This window comes from Alligator mississippiensis, chromosome 9 (assembly GCF_030867095.1).
Source record: "Alligator mississippiensis isolate rAllMis1 chromosome 9, rAllMis1, whole genome shotgun sequence".
NCBI classification, from domain to species: domain Eukaryota; kingdom Metazoa; phylum Chordata; order Crocodylia; family Alligatoridae; genus Alligator; species Alligator mississippiensis.
The window spans coordinates 70532049-70552947 of record NC_081832.1 but is presented as its reverse complement, the minus strand read 5'-3'; the positions used below and the strand labels follow the sequence as shown (position 1 = coordinate 70552947).

At 38.0% G+C, this 20899-nt stretch overlaps 1 protein-coding gene across 1 annotated transcript in view; it reads right to left on the bottom strand.

Moving 5' to 3' along the window:
- Nucleotides 1-4223: 4223 nt before the first annotated feature.
- The window catches only part of DDX46 (DEAD-box helicase 46), a 28744-nt gene continuing 12068 nt past the window's right edge, over nucleotides 4224-20899 (bottom strand). Inside the window, exons 11-23 of the mRNA XM_006262169.4 lie at nucleotides 20112-20233; nucleotides 19071-19149; nucleotides 17110-17192; nucleotides 16505-16669; nucleotides 15018-15180; nucleotides 13938-14131; nucleotides 13298-13435; nucleotides 12054-12203; nucleotides 10941-11138; nucleotides 9240-9458; nucleotides 7895-8039; nucleotides 7134-7207; nucleotides 4224-6296 (exon numbers count right to left, since the gene is read on the bottom strand). Of these exons, the coding sequence (XP_006262231.1) occupies nucleotides 6249-6296; nucleotides 7134-7207; nucleotides 7895-8039; nucleotides 9240-9458; nucleotides 10941-11138; nucleotides 12054-12203; nucleotides 13298-13435; nucleotides 13938-14131; nucleotides 15018-15180; nucleotides 16505-16669; nucleotides 17110-17192; nucleotides 19071-19149; nucleotides 20112-20233 (1778 nt within the window). The 3' untranslated portion in view covers nucleotides 4224-6248. The remainder of the gene's footprint in view (nucleotides 6297-7133; nucleotides 7208-7894; nucleotides 8040-9239; nucleotides 9459-10940; nucleotides 11139-12053; nucleotides 12204-13297; nucleotides 13436-13937; nucleotides 14132-15017; nucleotides 15181-16504; nucleotides 16670-17109; nucleotides 17193-19070; nucleotides 19150-20111; nucleotides 20234-20899) is intronic.

Below are 20899 nucleotides of genomic sequence, written 5' to 3'. Positions count from 1 at the left end.
TGAAGCATTGAGGTACGCAGACCATAAATAGTATACTATACTATTTGTACAGACAACCCAACAGACAGCTCCAGCTACCCATGCAGGGTCCAGTCCTCTAAATACGTACGTGCCAAACTTTAAGCACACGAATACTGCTAGTATCACTTCTCACATACCTGTGAGCCTGAAGGATCAGTGCCCTGAACTCTCTCTCTTCCCAGCACAACTCAGGTCTTTTTTTTTCCCCACATCATCTCAGCAAGTTCTTGGATCCAGCCATGATCATTCATTTCATCTTGGTCTCAGATACAAAAGGTTAGTCAAAAGCAGCAGATTTGTTTTAAAACAGAATTGTTGTTTCTTGAATTCTTTAGGGGAAACTGCTCCTTGAGCTAGTATCAATATTCCTTTTGTCATCCCCTCAACTTTTTATTTAATTAGCAGCTATATACACAATAAATATCCCACTACAATCAAAATATCAAGCAGTCATGGCAATGAGCAGGTGAGGTTCCAATAACCAGGTCATGCTACGTGTCTGTTATAGTCTGACAACAGCTTTGAGCTACGTTTACCTGAAAACACGATGAAACAAGGTGCAGGACAGCCAATTTAATGCTAGTGATGGAACATCAATGCATTTATTTCCCATCTTGTATGGATTCTTCCTGAGCAACTTCCACGTTGTACTGACAATTTTCTGAATGCCATTCCCTTCATTTTACAGAGAAAATAAATTTTGCTCTTTTCTGGCTTTTAAGTTCCTTGACCAATAATTGTACAATTACACACCTGGGCAGCACAAGTCAATTGTCAGTGTTTCCTATTGAATGTGCTCAGTGTGCAGTTTTCAAAATTATCACCTGTTAAATCAAAACCAAGCTCTCTGAATTATGAACCTGGGCACCTGCCATCATTGTCCCATTTCTGGCATTTTAGTGATGAAACACACCAGCTGTTGTGTAAAGCACATTTTAGCTAATTGATTTAAATTAACACTAGGAGCATCTGAGATGGAAAGACTAGCTTGAGCTAACAAATGTATACACAATTTTGGGGGAAAGCAGAGAAATGTAAAGCAAGTGTTTTACTTTTAAGCTTCTGTAAAAGCTGCTCGGTGTGTAGCAACAGCACGGCCTAGACAATTCTGGATGCTACACTACATTGTCTTAGACCGTATTTGGCTCCATCATCATAATATGAGAGCATGGCACAATCAATTTACCTTCAGAATTGCATGAGAAGTACGCAAGTATTCTGTGTACTTTATAGATGGGGAATGAATGGTGACACAGAGGTTACTGATTTGTCCCAAATCATTCAGAATGCTTGCAGCCAAGCAAGAAACAAAACCTAGACCATCCTCTGCCCCCAAATCCACTGACTTCAACAGACTTCTCTGAGGAAGTTTTTCATGCACACGTTGCATAGAGGAACTCCTGGGAAATGCTGATGTTTCTGCTAGTTCTTTAATATCTGCCTGACTCCAAATATACATATGATTTCATTGCCACATGACGGGACACATTCTGCATCTCAGCAGTGTCATAGATTCTTAGTTTCCCCCCGCAAAAAAGACCAAATGTGTTTTGAGGTTTTCTGTCCTGTCTCTCAGCAGCTCAGAAGCATAATACTTAAAGACTGGTAAAAAATCCGCTTACTGGAGTGCTGAAAATGCAAAAAATATTCTTGTAGAACTGACAGAATTATTAATTTTGAAATAACTGGATAACTCTTAACATTAACAACTACACATGAACAATGTATTTTGTTCTAGGACAATTGCATGGGACCTTGAAGCAGCAGAATACTAAGCCTCCCTTCAAAGAAGTTTCGCTTTTCTCTCTCCGGAGCACGCTTGTACTGGCTCCTGCTATTTTCTGTCTTAATTGCCTCCCTGACACCTGTATCACCCTCCTCTCCCATACATGCAAAGGTGACACAAAAAACATCTCTACCCGTCAATCTTTCCATCCTCCGTTTTGACCCCTTCCCCAAATTTCCACACTTTGGTGAATCTTGAGTGCTATGAGATTGTAAGATCTTTGGGGAAGAGGCTTTGTACAAAATATATTCCCTGCAACCTACAGTAACATAAAAATATTCAGTCACTCTTTTCACATGTCCATCATGCTGCTGTGCTAATGAAGCTACAAACACAGCTCAGAAGGAAGGCAAAGACAGTGCTTTTATACTGTTGTGCTGACAAGTTGCATGTAGAGGGGATGAGCTCCATAGAGTTGCGGTCCTGGGGCCCAGTGCTCATTTTACTGTTATATACCATCCTGATACATTTAAATAACTCCACTACTATGAAATCTTTGGTGCAGCAATTCTTAGCCAGGATGCCCTGGCACCCTGGGGTACATGGAGATCCTTTCAAGGGTAACAAAGGATGCCAAACAATGTTAGCACTGTTAGATGTGCAAACATGCTTCACAACATAAACCCAGAGATTAGGAATCAATAGTGTTAAAAAGATTCTGACCTGTTGTAGTCCTTCGGAGCTGTCTGCATCAGAAAAATTGCTCTACTATTTTTATGTAGTCATAAAATGAGTGAAAACTAAAAGCTGGCATTTTCTGAGGGATGCGTGGAGTCTAAACAGGTTGAAAACACTGTTTTGGTGGATGAAACCAGTCAGTGTTCATGACAAAGAGCCTACAAGCTTAGTGCTTAAGTGTGACTTTGGACCATCTTTTTGTAGGGCTAGAAAAATGGTAACCTGGTCCATGCCTGGGGCTCCAAAGTGCTACTGCAATGCAGTAATAGGGACAATCATAGGTAACGAGTAAAGCATCATGTAGACCACTCATACAAGTAATCCAAAGGAGAGATTCAACTCAAATGCCTCTGGGGCATGGTCCTCTTTAACTAGGGAATGGGTCTCTTGTGAGCTAAGATCAAGTGTGCCCTATACCAGTAGCAAGTCATAAAACTCACCATGCCAACTCTATTGTCCTGGCCAGCAGATAGAGCAAAGCTCTGCCATTTGTCTGTTTTAACATCTAGTGGAGGAGAGGCAAGAGGTAAATGGTATGCTACAATGGGAGCAGGATACCTCCAGGATCAACCTCCATGCTAATGGGAAAAGTATATTTTAGTGTGACCAAGATTGGATGGAGAGAAAACTTGTCATTTATTAAAAATGTCTATTCATGGTACATGAATGAGTATGACTGAAGTTTCTGTAGGTAAGAACAGGATATAATGTACAGGAAAAAAAAGAGGGAGTGAGAAGAGTTTCTTATGAAGCAAGACAGATGCAGAATTAAAAATGCAGTCCCATGCCAGGCTCTGTTGCTGTGTGCCCCTGCACTGGACCCAGGGTACAGGTAACATAACATTTTTACTGTTCCTTCATTCCCTTGCACCAGCACACACTCAAAATCACAACCTGACCCTGAAATGAGTGCATGCTCAAGTGTGACACAGCTGTACTCTACCTGGCACACCCTGGAATAAGCAGGAGGTATTTGGAGCACAGAGGTTCTATCACCAACCACAAAAGTGATGCCCAAGGACTACCCACTGCAACCCACAGGCTATCAGCAACACTTAATTACAGTAAAATGTAAATAAATGGATATTCATCCATGACCCAGCAACACCTGATTGAATACTACCTACCCAAGCATCAAAAGCAAAAGAAAAATATGGAAAGCTGGGAATATATTGTCTTGGGTAAATAACAGAATAAACAGGATATCTACTCCTCTTTTTTTAAGCATTGTTCCTTTTCCCCAACATATGGGACAGGATACAGGCCCAGGGAAGACCCAGACCTGTGAAGCTTAACAGGAAGAGTGGCTTTTACTGTGCAAGAACAATTACAAAGATTGAAAGATGAATTTCTCCTAGCTTGCTTGACTCCCTCCTCACCTCAAACTTTCTTAATTCTTGCCTTGTTACCACTGTTTTTTTTCTTTTATGCTTTCTTATGCCTTTCTTTTCTATTAATTTGGGTTTGCCTCATTTCTCTCTAACTTGCCCTCTACTTCAAGTTCCTGAACACATTCACTGATGCTTCTTTTGCAGCAGATCCTCACTGACTGGTATCTGATCTGCTACATCTCATTATATTCCTTGTAGAGAATGATTCGAATATATACACAGGTAGTAGACATTTCTTACATTTAAAGGAATAGCTGCCATTGGTAGGTACAGAGTTAGTTGCAGCAGAAACAAGTGAAGAGACAAACGCATAGTGCAGAAAACTGATAAGTTATTCAGAAAGAGTGTTTCTGAAAAACACACACTGAAATTATTTTTATTTTTGGTGTAATTTAAAAAACACAGAATATTGACATTGCTTTTAAAATCCCCTAGAAGTTAAAGACTGTACACTGTCTGATCTTTCTGATAACTCTAATGTGTGAATGTGGAAATAACAAACATCTCTGTGTGGCTTTGGTCAATAAATACCAACAAGAACATTTCAAACCAAGGCATTTTTTTTAAAAAAGAAGTCAAAGTCTGAACCTGAATGGGCACCACACCAAACGCATCAAAACCTGCCACAGCTTGAGAAATGTGGCAATTTACAGCACTGTGAGAAAGTCAGACAAAAATCAGTACAGGTGTCATGTGAAACATTCTCAAAAAACAATCTTAACAAAAGGGGGCCTGAACATTTAAAGGAAATGGAGTTTGAAAATTTGCTTCAGAGTTGATACTAACCCTTAAATATTTCCTTATGTGTCTTTCTTCTGACTCTGTTCAGGTTAATTGTTTTAACCATGCCAACTACTATATTCAGGACATTTTATTCAGGGAGAGAGTGAAAATGTGCAGCTGTTATTTTTTGTATCTCAAAAATAAGGTTACTATGACATAAAAAAAACAGACACATTTATAGGATCTTAAACTGGAAATGATTATTTAAATTACTTGAATTCTGTAAATAGAAACTGCGAATTTATAACCATGATGCAGATTATATAATCTGTCTTCATAGGGTTAATGCTTACATACAGGCATTTTAAAACTTTATTTTCAACACTCAGATAAGAAAAAAAAAAAAAAAAGAAAAAAAAAATCAGAAAGTCCTGTGGTTTTCATCCTCTTCAAAATTTGTCACAACTCAAAAATTCTAATGCCTCCTCCTCTTACATTACAGATAAGAGGTGAAAAAAATTTAATCAAGATCTTTTGGATATTAAAAAAGAAAAATCACCATTATGAATGTTAAGAGTTTCAGGAGCAAAAGGAAGACGTAAACCAAGTTTTGACTATCCCAGTAAACTCCCACATTCCAATGCAATAGTGGTCAACTTTGGAGGGTTGACCTACAAATACTATTTGCCAAAAGCAGCTTTCTAACAGCAATAATGACATTCCTGAAAATATCACATTAAATGCATATATATAACACTATAAAAAAGTGACAAACTTTATACTGCATTACAAAAGATGTTTCTCATTTTGCTGATTCTGTTTCTTTTTTTGTTTGCTTGGTTTTTGGGGTTTTTTTGTTTGTTTGTTTTTTTTAACTAAATAGGTTTATAACTCAGGTTGATGAATGGGGGGAAAACACAAATCTTAAAATCCTGACATTTAGAAAAAAGCTGAAACCACTTTTCCTACTACAAAACATTTCATTTTTTTATTTTATTTTATTTTTTTTTTTTTTTTACAAAAAACCCCAAAGAATTAATTATAACGACAAGGGAAGAGACAGAAAAATGAAAAAAAGAACCTTAGAATAAACTTATAATTGTTCTAGGACAGAATTCTCTACTCTGATCAGTACAAGGCTCTAAATGCCATTACTGCGAATTTTGCACAGGGAATGGAGGCTGAACAGGTTAGTGAGCGAATACAGATTAGGGAGGAAAATTCTGCCCTTATTTTGGTGTTGAATCACTAATTCCACTATAAGTTATACAGTGTGAACTGCCCCCCAGGATGTGAAGCTGTAAGTACTATTTATTAACTTCCAATGCAAAGCCCAAATCTGCTTAATTTACATTACACTAGAGTCTGTCAGGAAAATTAAAATCCGTTTTATTCAGCATTTTAAGGTGAAATGTATATAAACTACACTTTTAAATTAAATCATACCCTTCCAAAATTGGTCTGCTTTAAGATTTCTAACCTTAGCGGATAGAATGAAGATGTCTCAGCAAATATTGATTTTGTGTTAAAAAATGTCCACAAGACAAAATAAAAAATTCTTAATTTACAAGAAGCAGTGTAAACAGCAAAAACAAGAGAAGCCACGAAGTTTCACACACCAGCCACTGGCAGACAGTTGCTCCAAATATTTATAAAACTTTGTATCTTCCTTTGTTGGTTGGTTGGTATGAATTTTGCTGCAATGAAAGAGGAAAAAGAAGTCAATCACAATTGCTTGCCAAAACAGATGAATAACCATTTGTAAAAACTGCTCAGAGATAAGTGGATATTAAAAATAATTACAGAGTTGCTCAGTAGTGACACACACTTTGCAATTTGCAAGGATTTTTTATGTAGATTTCAACAATTTGAAAAATGGAGCAAAATTAGTTCCAAAAACAGTCAGCAAGAGCAACATAACCTCCAGACTGTTGAGCTGAAAGGCCACTGGCAGGTACATTGAAGAGAAAGGCAGAGCCGCTGGCTGCACAATTAAGTTTCTTACAATATTACTGGCAATTGCTCCCCCCACCCCCAACAAGGCTTTTACTACTGAAGGTCTCAGAATTCCATTTCTCATGATAATTTCAATTTCCTTTGAAAACAGGAAGCAGGATACATTGAACACAGAAGGCTACTGCACCATGGCGTACTGTCCACAGCAAGGTAAAAAAAGAAAAACGAACCATGACACAAATGGTACTAAATACCAGGAGGGTTAAAAGCCAATCTGTTAAAATGCAGCTCTGCCTTATGGAGCCAGAGACAAGAAATGAATAGGAAACTGACTCTTTCAGGAGTCTGAGATCACAAAATTTAGTCAGTGTCCTGTCTCCATCTGCTGGCTGTTCGTAATACCCATAACGTGGAGAAATGTATTTTCCTTGCTGTTCACTGCTACACCATTTTCTACACTTTCAGATACATAGTCCCAGATATTAACAGCGACTTATCTTGTAGGTCAGGTTTAAACATTCCTGCAAATCTTAACAAAGCCATACATGCTCTTTTGCAATATAATGCATTTCACTTACTAATCTGATTAGTTCTTCCTTTATAAGTCTCGTGATTTCAGCCTTTGCTTTCTGCACAGCTAGCTCGTTGGCACCTGGAGAGCAGAAAACAAATGTTAGAATCTCTTCTATATACCATGTCTAAGGAGGAAATGTTGCAGGTTTACTGTCAAGGCAACAGAAATATTTCAATGGTTTGCTGTTGAACTATAATAAATGTAGACTACCAGCACTGCTTTATTTTTATTTTTTTTTTTTAAAGAGTAACCTACTTAAAATTGTTAATCCCTGTTTACAGCATTCAGTAACATCCTGGAACAAGTTTCTTTACAGACAAACTAACATTAGCAACGGAGCATGTCAAAATAACCATGAGATTCACTGGGTTAGGCACAATAGATTTGATCAGTTATATGACCCCTGCCAGAAACTGCAGGGGAACAGCACCCTATTTTCTTTTTTCCATGTCGACTCAAACAAGATCTTTATATCTGTCCTCATTTTTAGTATCAAATGAATTACTGTTACTCTTTCAAATATTTTCATACAGGGCCATATAAGTCTCTTAATTATGGACAGAGACACAGGACCGATGTTCCTACAACTCCAGGAGCCATTTGGCAACAAGTATCAAGACAAATGAGTGGGTACCCACACTTACTCCCAAGATAACTCAAGAATATCTGGGAGTGAAGATCCAAAAATGTATGCCACAAAGAATCAAATGCCTACCTATAGCACAAGGAAAACATCTCTAATTGAGAAATACCCATAATACTTACTCTCTATAGCCAAATAAATTTTTCGTTCGCCTTCTTTAGGCTCTTTGCCTGGAGGGAAATATGTTCCTCTGATTGTAATAGCAGCTTCAGAATATTCACTGATTCTCTGCAGAGCTTCCTTAGACGTAACTTTCCACCTGGCAGTCTGCACAAGAAAGATTTAGAGAAAGATATTTGCACTTCAGCAACAACATTATCTGGTGAGATCCACTATTGAACAGAAATGTCTTAAGTGGAATTTTGATTTCAAACAATGAGGCAATTGCCCAGTTCCAAAAGAACGTATGCAATAAAATCCATGTTACCACTGCCATCACTTATGTCAGGGGAAAAAAAAGGGGAGGAAAAAAGGATGGATCTGCAGGACCACTGGAGGGAGAGCTCTCAAGGTTCTCCATTTTGCTTCTTGGGAAGTCAAAAAAGTAATAATTGTTCTTGTTATGCTTTTACCCAGCAGTACTCTGCCAAGAATACCATTTACCAAGCCTTTCATGGGAATAGACTTCCAAGACAAGTTTATTCTGTTAATTCTCATTATCAGCATTATGTTTTTCAGAAAGCTCTTTAGGGGTGCAAGTCTTTGTTGAATGCAATTCTTCTAAGAAACAAAATTAAATGCTATTATAAACATCCATCTCTGCATGCCTACTTTTAAAAGCTCAGATACTAATGTGTGGAAAGAGATAATGAGATTTCAGTAGAAAATATCAGTGTATAATTTTTTTTTCAGAGACAAACTGCATTGTCTTGTATATCAACTAGTTGTAACTATATCAACTACATTCAGTGCTGAAAGGCAGGAACAGGTTGTATCTCATACTTATTTATATGTATGTGACTTGACTCTTATCAAGAAGACAATGAGTTGCCCCCTGGGGAGTTTTTCCGTTTTGTTAGGTTGAGCAATGGCACTGTCCCTTTGTCGGAGGCATACAGGGCATTGAGGCACTTCATTCCCACTGGAAGAGGTGGGTGGTATAGCTGGTGCCTCTGAAATTATGAGTTGAATAGGTGAGTGAACCAAACAAAAAGAAGACCAGAAGAGACACTGGTAAAATAAACTTTTTTTTTTTCTAGCTTTATATGCTAATAGCTTCCTTGGGAAGCATTTTGGAATGAATCTCAAGCACTGTGCATCTCTGAACTGAGGAACAAAGCCAATAGGTAGATGGTACTTATTACCACAGTTACACAATGTCAAGAGGATGTGGCAAAGGAAGATCTGACAGGCCCAGAAATCCCTTCTATTGCAAGATCACATTATAAATCTGCACAGAGTCCCAACTAAAACACTGTGTTCAGTGACAGTTATTAAAATATGATTCAACAAAAATCAGTTACTTGCCTGTGGGAAGTCATTGATCTCCAGTTCCTCCTCATATCTCTTAAAGGATTCATTTTGTCCTCCCTCCTGTTTCTCTTCCTCCTGTTTCTCTATAGGTACATAATTGAGCTTAGCATTGATCTTTTCAGCCAGTTGCTCTGCAATGGTTTTGGCAGATACTGTAGGAGCCTGAATTGTGCCTCCTCTCAAGATAGCGTTTGTTGCCTGCTGCATCACATCCTGTAGTAAAAGAGGTCTGTATTCAAAATGAGGTAGCCAGAGGCAGCAGCACCCCAAAAACCTGGCCGTTTTAGAACCAGAGTTGCTTTAGAAAGTTTCTACACACATCAATATGGACAATCTGAAAACCTTCCTTTCCTTTCCCTCCTCTCTCAGCAAGAACAGAAAGCCTTGTTTCATCCCAAAATGCCAAGGATAATATTGGCTATAATCCCTTCCCTATCCCTGCATTCCCACTCTCACTCCTTGTCCAAGTACCAAGCCAAACAAGGATTCCATCCTTCCCCAAGATGGATAAAAAACCCCAATGGTACTGCTCAGTCGAGCTGGCTTAACCTTGGAATTATAACTCTGTGAGAAATTATAAGATCCTGAATTGGAATTTCTGGCAGAAAGGAAATTTTAACAAGTGTTTAGGAAACATGAAAACACTTCAGTTCAGTTTTTCTGACATGAACCAGTCTGGCCATCTGCCTCAGCTGCTGGCAACTTCCCTGCCACACGGGGGGGTAACGAGAATCCCCAGTTCTCAAGTTAGGGCTCCCAGGCTCTCCGCCACACGGCCGGGAGCCAGGCATCCCAGAAAGCCCCTATTTGAGCTAGAACTCCCAGGGTTGCCAAGCTCTCAACTCTGCAGCAGCCCCAAGACTGTTGCATGGTAATGCAAGCCCAGAACCACTGAGATTGGTAATTCAGACTCACCAGCAGCCCGCCAGGTAAACAGGCAGGAAATGGCTGTTCATGGAACTTGTTAAGATTTCTTCAAAATATTTTGGTTTGAAGGAATTCACATTTTCCAACGAACCAAAAATCATTTGTTTGGGAAACTCCCACCCAGTTCTACAGCACTGACACAGCCCAGCCAGTCAGCCCCCAGGCTGTAGTGGTGCATGGGATTCTTCCATCCTAAGTGCAGGTCTTTGCACTTGTCCTTGTTGAAGCTCATGATATTTCTTTTGGCCCAATCCTCCAATTTGTCTAGGTCACTCCAAATCCTAGCCCTACCCTCCAGTGTATCTACTACTCCCCGCGGCTTGGTGTCGCCTTCAAATATAACCCATCGTTCTCTCAAAGTGTTGTTAAAGTACACCCGCATTTTTCACTTTAATTTAAACAGCATAACCTCCAATAATATATTACACATTTCAGCCAGAAAGGACATTCTGCTACTGTGATAAAATTAGCAAGTTCTGTAGTCATGGTTGGTGAAATCAGACATAATACCTGTGTGTCAGGCAGATGAAGAGCTCCCTGCTGTTATACCAGTCCATTTTGTCACGCCAAAAAATTACAAATCTAGTAGTCAAAATAATAATATAATTTCCCACCCCCACTGAGTTAGCCCTATTTGGAGGATACAGACCAATCACAACAGCATCATGTGGCAGAACTAAAGAAATCAACCTGTTAACACAGCTGTAAAACAAAATTAAATACATTATATTAAACATTTATTAATAGCTGCATGATAGAGAGCGTGACCTTGAAGTGGAAAGGGACGAACACTTGTGCCTCTGCACCAAGATTCTTCTGGGCATTGATTCTCAATGCCAATCTTTTGGCGATTTCCAGTTTTTCTGCGTTACCAGCTGTGGGAGTAGGAGCATTAGATGTTCCTGGTGCTGCCATATCTTTCACTCTCTTCTTTGAATTGAACATGCTCTCAATTTGTTCATCAATCTAAAGGAAAGGACAACATCAGTACCACCGTTATGCTGTTCTTATCAACACTGTGAAAGGAAACACTAGGTGCAACTGCTTTATTAATTTTTTTGATTTGGCAACCAATGAATGCTACAGTGCCAGTCAAGAACTATGGCAGAACAAAGAGAAAGGGTCTTGTAGTCAGAAATAGGATTGGGGATCAGAAGACTGGAGTTCTAATCCAGTTTGCACTACAAGTTACTGTGGGACCCTGAGTAAGGTGCACACACTATCCTCCAGTTCCACATTGAACTCTGAGCTCACTGCATGAAAAGTGCTACTTCAGGGCAAACTAAAACAGCAAGGTCCCTTAGCAATCACACACTCCAGACTGGGGAAAAGGCATTTGTATCATGAAAACTACACAACTGAGGTGTGAGGAAAGATTCCAGCAGGAGTTCTTCAACTGCTCTTTTATCAGCAGTCAATGGAATAACTTTCCAGCTCACTGAAAAAGGTATCAAACATTAAGTAATAGCATCTGATATGGATTTAGACAAGGAGAAAGCTGCCAGGTGCTTCTTTAAAGCCCTGTAACTACAAGCTTTTTGTGAATTAGGTAAACAATCATTCCATTTGGTACAAGACTAATTACTGTACAAGTATGAAAAATATTTGAGCCTTCTGCATGAAATACTATCATCCATTCTTAATCTACTTATAAAATACCAGTAAGTCACAAGTGGAAGATTTTCAGTTCCCCATGAGAGAGAGATTTTATGAATTAAAGAAAGCACAGAGCAACACACAAGATGTATTTAGTAAACTAGAGTACAATATAACAAAAAAAATATTTTGTAATTTGCTACTGTACTGAATTTGTGCTATTAGGTGTTATCTGAACAGACTAAAATCCCTTATAATGTAAATTACTGGCTTATTTGTACTTACATCAACAGCTGTATCTTCATCATCTGAATCCTGCAAGCCAAGAGCAGCTTTTTGTAGTTTCTTGCGTTCATTAGCCAAAGCCTGTTCTGTTTCATCGAACTTAAATCCTTTGCCAGAGAAGCCACTACTCTTTTTAATAATCTTTCCTTCCTACAAAGCAAGAATAATTATTTTTCAAAAGAGATTCAAACACAAAATGTTAAAAGACACTTCCAGCTGGAGTAAAATACAGACTATTCTTGATTATTATTACTATTGATTTACTGTTACTATTGATTGTAAATGGTTATGTATTAACAAAGGTAAAAATTAGGGTACTTAGAACTTCTTCCAAACCATGAAACAAGTTATAACAAAAAGCTTACACACAACTTTGTATCAATTCCATAAAAACAAGTAAGCCATTTTGGGTTTTGAGTGAAGAAGTAAAATGCCCCTTGAGGCGAAGAGAAATATCTGTTAGCACACAAGAAACTCTTCACACTAAATGTTTGGGGCATGTGCCCAGCGAGGTGGTGTTAACTTTTTAGATCAGGGTATCAAACTCACCTCATACCCTGGACTGGATATGAACTACATGGCTCCCTGTAGGCACATCCAGCCCAGGGCATGTGGTTGCAGTAGCAGTTCCAGCATAAAACAAGCAGCCACAGTGGCAGCTCCGGCATGGGGCATGCAGTGGCAGCAGCTCTAGCATGGAGTGGTGGCAGGGCTGGCAGCTGAGATGGTAGGGCTGTGGCAGCAGCAACGGGAGAAGTGCTTGAATAGTGACCAAGGCTGCATCAGCCCTCACTCACTGCCCTGCCAATGATCACCACATTCACTGGGGCCTGCAGGCCCTGGATTCTGCAGCAGGCCACTTGCTTTAGCCATGCCCGGTTTCCAGTTGGCCACCAGCAGGTGGGCTAGACAGAGCACCTTCATGGGCTGGATCTGGCCCGTAGGCCACATCTTTGGCACCTCCATTTTAGACAATATATAAATACTACAAGAGACTTCACTGTCTTTTATATGAACCCTGATAACATCAGGTCTCAAGGCAGGCTCAGCAGTTCCTCTTCCACCTACACAGCCAGTTACCACAGTTAAATTCCCAAGAACAATCTAATTGCTTTCCAGGAGTGGTTTCAGAGGGTCAGTGAAACAACTCACATGCACAACATTATTTGCGTGCAGAATTTGTACCCAAATGTGTAAGCAACACAACCATAAACACCACACACCAAAAACAAAAGATTACTTACGGCTTTCTGCTGATCTTTGAAGTCACCCCAGAGCTTCTCCAGTTCAGCAGGAACTGGATTCCCTGACAATTCCAAAGCCTTAATGATATCACCAGCATATCGTGCTTGATCTTCAGTAATAAAAGTGTATGCAAATCCCTATTAAACATTAATACACAACTGTTAACCTAGTAATTGTTAAATACAACATTTAATTTTTTCATTGATCTTAGCAAGGGTACTGCGTTGGAAAACTTTTTTTTTTTTTTTAATAGAAATGGAGACTATAAATAAATGCAGTTAACATGGCAACTGACAAACTCACTGTAAAATTAAAAGCTTTTCATTTAGGTCTGGCTCTGGTGGTGAGTTTGAAACGAAGCCACTCATGGTCATTTCCAGCACAAACAGCAAAAGAGCCAAATTCATAAAGTCTTACTCCAGAAAAGCGTTATCTACATTCCACAGAGATGCAATGCAAAATAGGAAGCTGTGTTCTGAAATTTCCCCATTTCCCTAAAAAGCACCTCCCTCTTCTTATCAAAGACAAAATCTTTTAACTTCCCATTCCAATTACAACATTAATCAACATACAAGGCAGGGTTATCAATGAATTAAAAATAAAAAACACTTTTTACTAAAAAAAATTACTTTTACATACTTTATTGCCGGCTCGTCCAGTTCGGCCTGCTCTGTGTACATAATCCTCATAATGGTTGGGACAACTATAATTGACTACCAGCATCAGCTGCTTTACATCCAGGCCTCTTGCTGCTACTGATGTGGCCACAAGAAGTTTGCACGCTCCATTCTTAAAATCATTAATTATGCTGTCTCTGTCATACTGATCAATTCCTACAAGGAAGCAACACAACACCATACATTTAAGTTTTTATTTACTTCTATGTATGTACTGTCTTGGTTTTCAATAATAAAAAAAATATTTCAACTAAGCTGAAAGAACTCCTGAACAAAACCAGGCAGTCTCAGCAGAAGAGTAGTTCTCTACAAAGACTGTCCCACTCAACTCCTCCAAACATTCTTTTAAAGAAAACGATCTCAATAAGCAAGTTAATCTAACCTGTTATAACTGAATTTTTCTGAAGGCTTTGCCCACTTTGCAAGCACACCAAAAAGCGCAGGACATTTTTCATTAAGACCTGGATTTTTCCTATGTCCTTGGCTAAATTTTCCCTGGCATTGTTACTGAAGTTGGAGAATGTGATATGCATGGGCTGACTGCTGTATACCAACAGCACTCTACATAGTTTTTAAAACACTTGGGGATGGCAGGTGTTTGAATGAGAGATTTTTCTGCTTTACTTTTTAAATAACTACTTCATGACAGAAGGGAAACAACAGCTACTAGCTTCTCAAAAGCTACAAAAATGGGGTTTTTTGCCTGCCCGCCAGGCTCTGCAATAGCAATTAGCTAATAATATTCCCAGAGATGTATTACTCTCAGTTCATAACTGTGTTGCATAAAGTGATATTTTGGCACACAATGGTGCTTTATAAGTTAACGTAATAAAGAAAAATGCCAAGTCAGTTGCACTTCCACTCAAAATGTGAAAAAAGTTACGTGAACTGCCAAATGAAAGGCCAAAGTGCTTAGGAGAGGAAATATTCTAAATGTCTACAGTGACATTATACAGAAACATATAAAAACACTTTTCTTTTTAATTATTTTACCCCATTAATCCAGTTTAAAGTAATATGTGTCCTTAAGACTGCACATTACCTCCATGAAGTGACATGCAGGGATAAGAAGCTCTCATTAAATCTTTCAACAACCCATCAGCATGTTCCTGTTTATCAACAAATATGATAACAGATCCTTTCTCCTGATAATGTCCCAGCAGCTCAAGTAACTTCAAGAATTTGTTCTCTTCTTCTATAACAATCTAAAAAAAGCAAAACAGAAAAACAAAAGTAGAAAGAACAGAAATTACATCTTCAAACAATAGATATTACAAAACTCTGAAGATGCTAACAACATAAACTTCACAACATCTGTCTTTGATTAGATTTTGATTAGCTTTTGAGTTTCAACTGAGCCAGGAGAAGGAGAGAGAGAGAAATTCTTCAGGCCATATGCACAGACAGAAATGGAAGTGCTAAAGCTGACAGTAAGGTAACCTATACGAAGCAGTAAAAAAACCAAATGTATTATTATCTGCAAATGAAGGGGCTTTTTTGAGTGTTTTAGTGACTACTAATATACCCAATATGTTTACACTGAAGAGGCAATATTCAAATGAAAAGTGGCCACAGAAAAAAAAATTATCCGGAACAGCACAGCAACATAGGCATTAGGCAAGCCAAAGTGACTCCAAAATATAAGTGTACAATTACACATTGAACTGCATTGCAATGATATTGCAATATACTTGTTCCCACATTCAGCGCTCTGCAGCCATCAACTAGGTTAGGGTAATTCACTTTTATTTCAGTATTCCGTCATCATTTTTTATAGACATAAGTGCAAAAAAAGGCAACAATTACAAGCATGTCTTTTTTTCCTATAACCCACAACTGTATCTAAAAGAAACTACAAGGATCAAAACGACAAACTACAAAATAGCAGATCACCAGAGTGCTTGAAAATTTGAATGAACAATGGCACAAATCTGCCAATTCGAACAGACTAAACATGCACAATGTAAGACCTGCATTTGGAATATATTTTCAAGCATCACTCATTACAATGAGAATTTCTGGTTCCCATTAGACCAACAACTTTGCAGAAAAACAATATGGCAGCTCAAAAATGCCACTTTTAACTGCAAATGACTACTTTAAAAATACCTGTCATATTTTACTCACAGAGAGGGTTGCATGTCTATGAGAACTTTCTTACTGCTGTGTTAAACCAATTAGGTTGTGCTGTCTTTAAAAGGACTAGCAAACATTTCTGGAAGTCTCCTCTCTCTCTGCATCTCCCAAAACATTCTTTATATCAAACTAGAAAATTGTGTCTCCTTGCCATAGAGGCTGGAAGGGCCTCACCAGGGATTCTAAAGGAATTAATGCCATTCATGCAAGGAAAACAAACTAAACTGACATGATAGGACTAGACGTAATAAAAATTGCTGATTTTCTCCATCCATTCCAACACATACAAATTAAATATAAGCTACTGTTTCTCCATGTCAGTGTTTCATTAAATATTCTTCCAGAAATGCTTTCTTGCCACAGAAACAAAAGATGCAATTATGCAATACTCACTACATGTTGCTCCACATCAGAACAGACAACACTTCTTCCCCCAACTTGAACCTCAATAGGTTTATTCAGAATTCGACGAGCTAAAGCCTCCATGGCTCTGGGGAAAGTGGCAGAGAACATGACCGTCTGACGATCAGGCCTGATGTTGTCTACAATGCGCATGACCTGGTTTAACAGTAAAATCCTGATTAATGTTGAAGTGCTCTAGCAACAAACTTTACATACATACATACTCACATAAACCCCATCATTTTTAAAGCTAAGAAATAATTGCATTCCACAAAATACAAACAGCTTTCTGCGAGTTACATCCTCTGGAGACCACGAGCCATCGCTGCCAGAGAAGCAACATTTGGTGGGCTCAGTTGGAACATCACAAACAAAACAGTGCTGGAATTTTGTGCTGATCCTTTAAGGGGTACAACAGAAACCTTCTAGTTGGGAGAAAAAGAAAAAAAACCTTCCCAATTTTGAGAGAGAAAAAAAGCCTCGGGATAATCTAGGAAGTCCTGAGGCCCCAAACTAAACCCTACGTCACAGAAAAACCATCCCTCCCCTCCTCACCATTACTCTCACCACTTAAAATCCACTGTGCCATTCATTACCTGTGGTTCAAAACCCATGTCAAACATTCTGTCCGCTTCATCAAGTACAACGTATGTAACCCTGCGAAGGTTTGTCACCCGTCCTATGAAAAGGAGAGGGGAAAAAACATGGGGAAACAAAATCAAACTGAAATTTGTTTTCCCCTCAGGAGTAATTTTAAGTAAAGTGATAAGTATTCTGACTAGCTTCTAACCAACGTATAAAAGTTAAATAGCGTTTTAATTTTTATTTTTAATATCACTAAAAGTGAATTTTAAACTTCTTGTTCTAATGGCATTATATATATCTAGATATATATATATATATATTCTGAAAAAATGTGTAAGTATGCACAAGGCCCTTTATTTTGTCAAACTCTTCTCTTGCATACCATCAAAGGGCCAGAAGAACCTGTAAAATTCAGAAAACAGCCCTCGCCAAAACACATCATAAAACTAAGACTGAGATGAAGCAACGAGCCACATCAGCCATAATCTGACAGCGCCACCTAGAAAAAAACATATTAGAGATTACAGCGCATGTGTGGAAGGCAAAGTTCAGTGCTAACTGATGCAGCCTCAGAAAAAAAGATTATTTTTATATTATAACAAATAATGCCTTCTTGGCATTCAGAAATAATGATTTTTAGGTATACATAACTATTTCTAACAAACTGCTAATATTATGCCTAATACAGTATAAGCAACATTTTTCAACCTGTCTAGCAAATCCATTGACTTAAAAGACCCCAGTCTTTGGGACAAGTAGAAGCAAGATGAACAGTTGTAAGCTTATACACACAGCTCATTTTGGAGCAGTCTTGCATAAACAAGTCAAAACCCTTCCCAAACAAATACACGGGCACCTTTTAACAAGTATACATAAAATACAAAGGGATTTTTCACAAATGCAATTAAAGCAAGGTTTTTCTAAAAAGCACTGACACAGGATTATGTCAGATTTCAAGCAATAATGTAGTGACACTCTGTTGAGAGTTCTCAAATTGGAATTATGATTTTCATACTCCAGAAACATTCTTTATTCAAACTGGCAGCTTTATCAAACTATGCAAATATTTGTTATCTTAAATTAAGCAAGATTATAACTGCCTTGAATCCTCAAACTATTCTTTTTTAAGGAGTAATACAGAATTTGTAGATGTTGAATTCACACTAAATTACCAAAATAAACTTTTCTAAAAATCTACATCTATACTTAATGTTAATATTTGCATCCCCAAATAATAACTCTGCAAAATTACTTGGGAACAGCATTAATGTACCTACCTTTGACGGATTAAGTCTTGGAAGCCCAGTTCTATAAGTCTTGAAGGTACTTTTTCCACAGAAGTTAAATAATGTCAACAGTTTAGTAGAGGTTTTGATGTGGAATATTTTAATAATCAAACTTTGTCTAACAAGCATGCAATGATTATGCTAAAACAAAACCTCTTAAAGCTGTGGTATCCCAGCATATCCTACCTACATATTCAACTGAGGAAGACAGTAGTTTTAATTACAGCTAAAATGATATTCAGTAATTATTTTTGTTTTTATCAAGAGATAAGGGTGGAGACTTCTATTGGGCAAGCCCCTTTTTAGGCAAAAGTCAGCTGTTAAATTATGCTAATATTAATTAGCATTGTGGAGGAATTACGTCAAAATAAGTGAAATTTAGGTAAATCTCCCTTTACCTAAATGACTCCCAATTTGGGGCAGATAGTTGTATATCTATAGTGCACAAAAATCCTTACAAAAATTTCAAACATACTACAATTACTGTTTTTCAAAATCAGCTAATGAGTAAAGAGAGTCATTTGTACTGCTGTACTGTCTGACATGGTAAAATGAATAACACAGCTTCAAGAAATATAAATAAATTCCAGAAGACCATTTATCAAACCATATGATCTCTTGAATTTCTTTATTTGCATTACACAAATATATTTAAAAATGTGCAAAGGAAAAAGATTTCTACTCACCATTGTTAGCTGCTAACATGTCAATCATACGTCCAGGTGTGCAAACAATAATTTCAGCACCTCGTTTCAGTTCTGCTATCTGATTTTAAAAACACAGTGAATTTAATTTAACAAGCCATCTGAGTTACTTTTAGTCTGTGACCCTATAAATAAGACAGTGAATGATACATGCAATCTTTTGAGTCACCATGATTAACTATTCATGCAGCACTACAATAGCCCACTAATGGTTTTATGTATTTGTCATGTATTTAAAGTTTTTACTTGGAAATGTCTTTAACTTCTTACCAGAAGTAGATCCATAGTTGCTACAAAAGCGTATGATAGACATATGAATCCTACACACAACAAGTACCCATCTATGCTATTTTACGTAGGGACCTTAGAAACTCTACAGCAAGGATATCAAACATATGACCTGTGGGCCGAATCTGGCTCATGGTTCACTGGAACAGCACCAGCCCCACATGCTGCATGTGATGTATGGGCCAAATCTGGTGCTGCATGTGCTGCAGGCAGCACAGGGGGGTCAGCAGTTCAGGGTGCCACATGCAACCCACCAAATGCTGCAAGTATTGCCAGGTCCTGTTTCCATGGCAAAAAATTGGCTTGAAAATTAAACTATCAAGCTTTACAAAAATGCTTGCTAAGGACAACAAAAACTAAGAGAATCTAGGTTTTGAGGCATTAATACAAATTAGGGAACTTCTGGAGGTGAAACCATAGAAGCCCTTAATAGGACATTTCGAATTGTTACATTGCACAAATGCTTTAAGTACTGCCCAACTTCATATATAAAAATATCTGCAACCCTGGGAACTATGTATGAGAGACTTGAAGCAAACTGGCTTGTAGAACAGTTATATGTACATGAAGAAGCAAGGGATTGTTAAAACTAGACTTTCAAGGATGGCTATTTACTTCTAAGATACTGATACCTATAGAAAAGCAAAAAGGAGAGCTCAGAGCAATACTGGATTTATATGAAAGGATGTTAACTGATGAGTGTCAAGAAATGTTTATAAATAAAATAGTGTGTACCTGCTCACTGATTCCTGTTCCTCCATAGACACACACAACTCTAAGTCCCAGAGTCTTTGAGAACTTCTTACACTCCTTGGTAATTTGCAAAGCCAACTCTCGAGTCGGGGTCATGATAACAGCTGAAAAAGAAAAATATTAGAACCCAAAGAACAAGAAATGTAATTGATGCTATTAATGACACAGTAAAACTAAAATATTTTATAGTGAAGTTTTAACCACCCCCAGTACAGTAATACAATTTTAATGCAATTTACTTTTGTGTCCAGTTTAAAACCCTTATTTCAAGAGCACTGCAGTAGTTGAGCCTGTGATGGAGGAAAGAAAAAAAACATGACCAGATCTCCAGTAACATAAAAGAAAATTATTCCTCTCCAACATATGGAAACGTGCTGTCGACTCTAATGCAAATGTTCCTAATGGATAAATCACACCACAAAAGTAGTAAGTGGCTTGCTGAAATGACAGAATCTTCAATGGTTACGAGCAAAGAAATGTCTCTCAGGGCTAGCAGATAGTTCTGAAATAAATCTCCAAGAAAGGAAGTGAAGACCTCTCTTAAGACCTTGCTCAGTGTGCAAAAAAAATCTGACAAAACAGATCAAGAATTCTGTACTTCATATCCTGAAACCAAGCAAGAGACCGAAGCTGACTTACAGTCATAAATAAGTCAGCCCCAGTCCCACATCCAGTGAAAAAATATAAAGCAGCAAATTTCCCTTTCACTCTTCATGCTAAGCTGTTATAAGTAAGGTATATGTTGGGGGGGGGGAGGGGAATGGAGACAG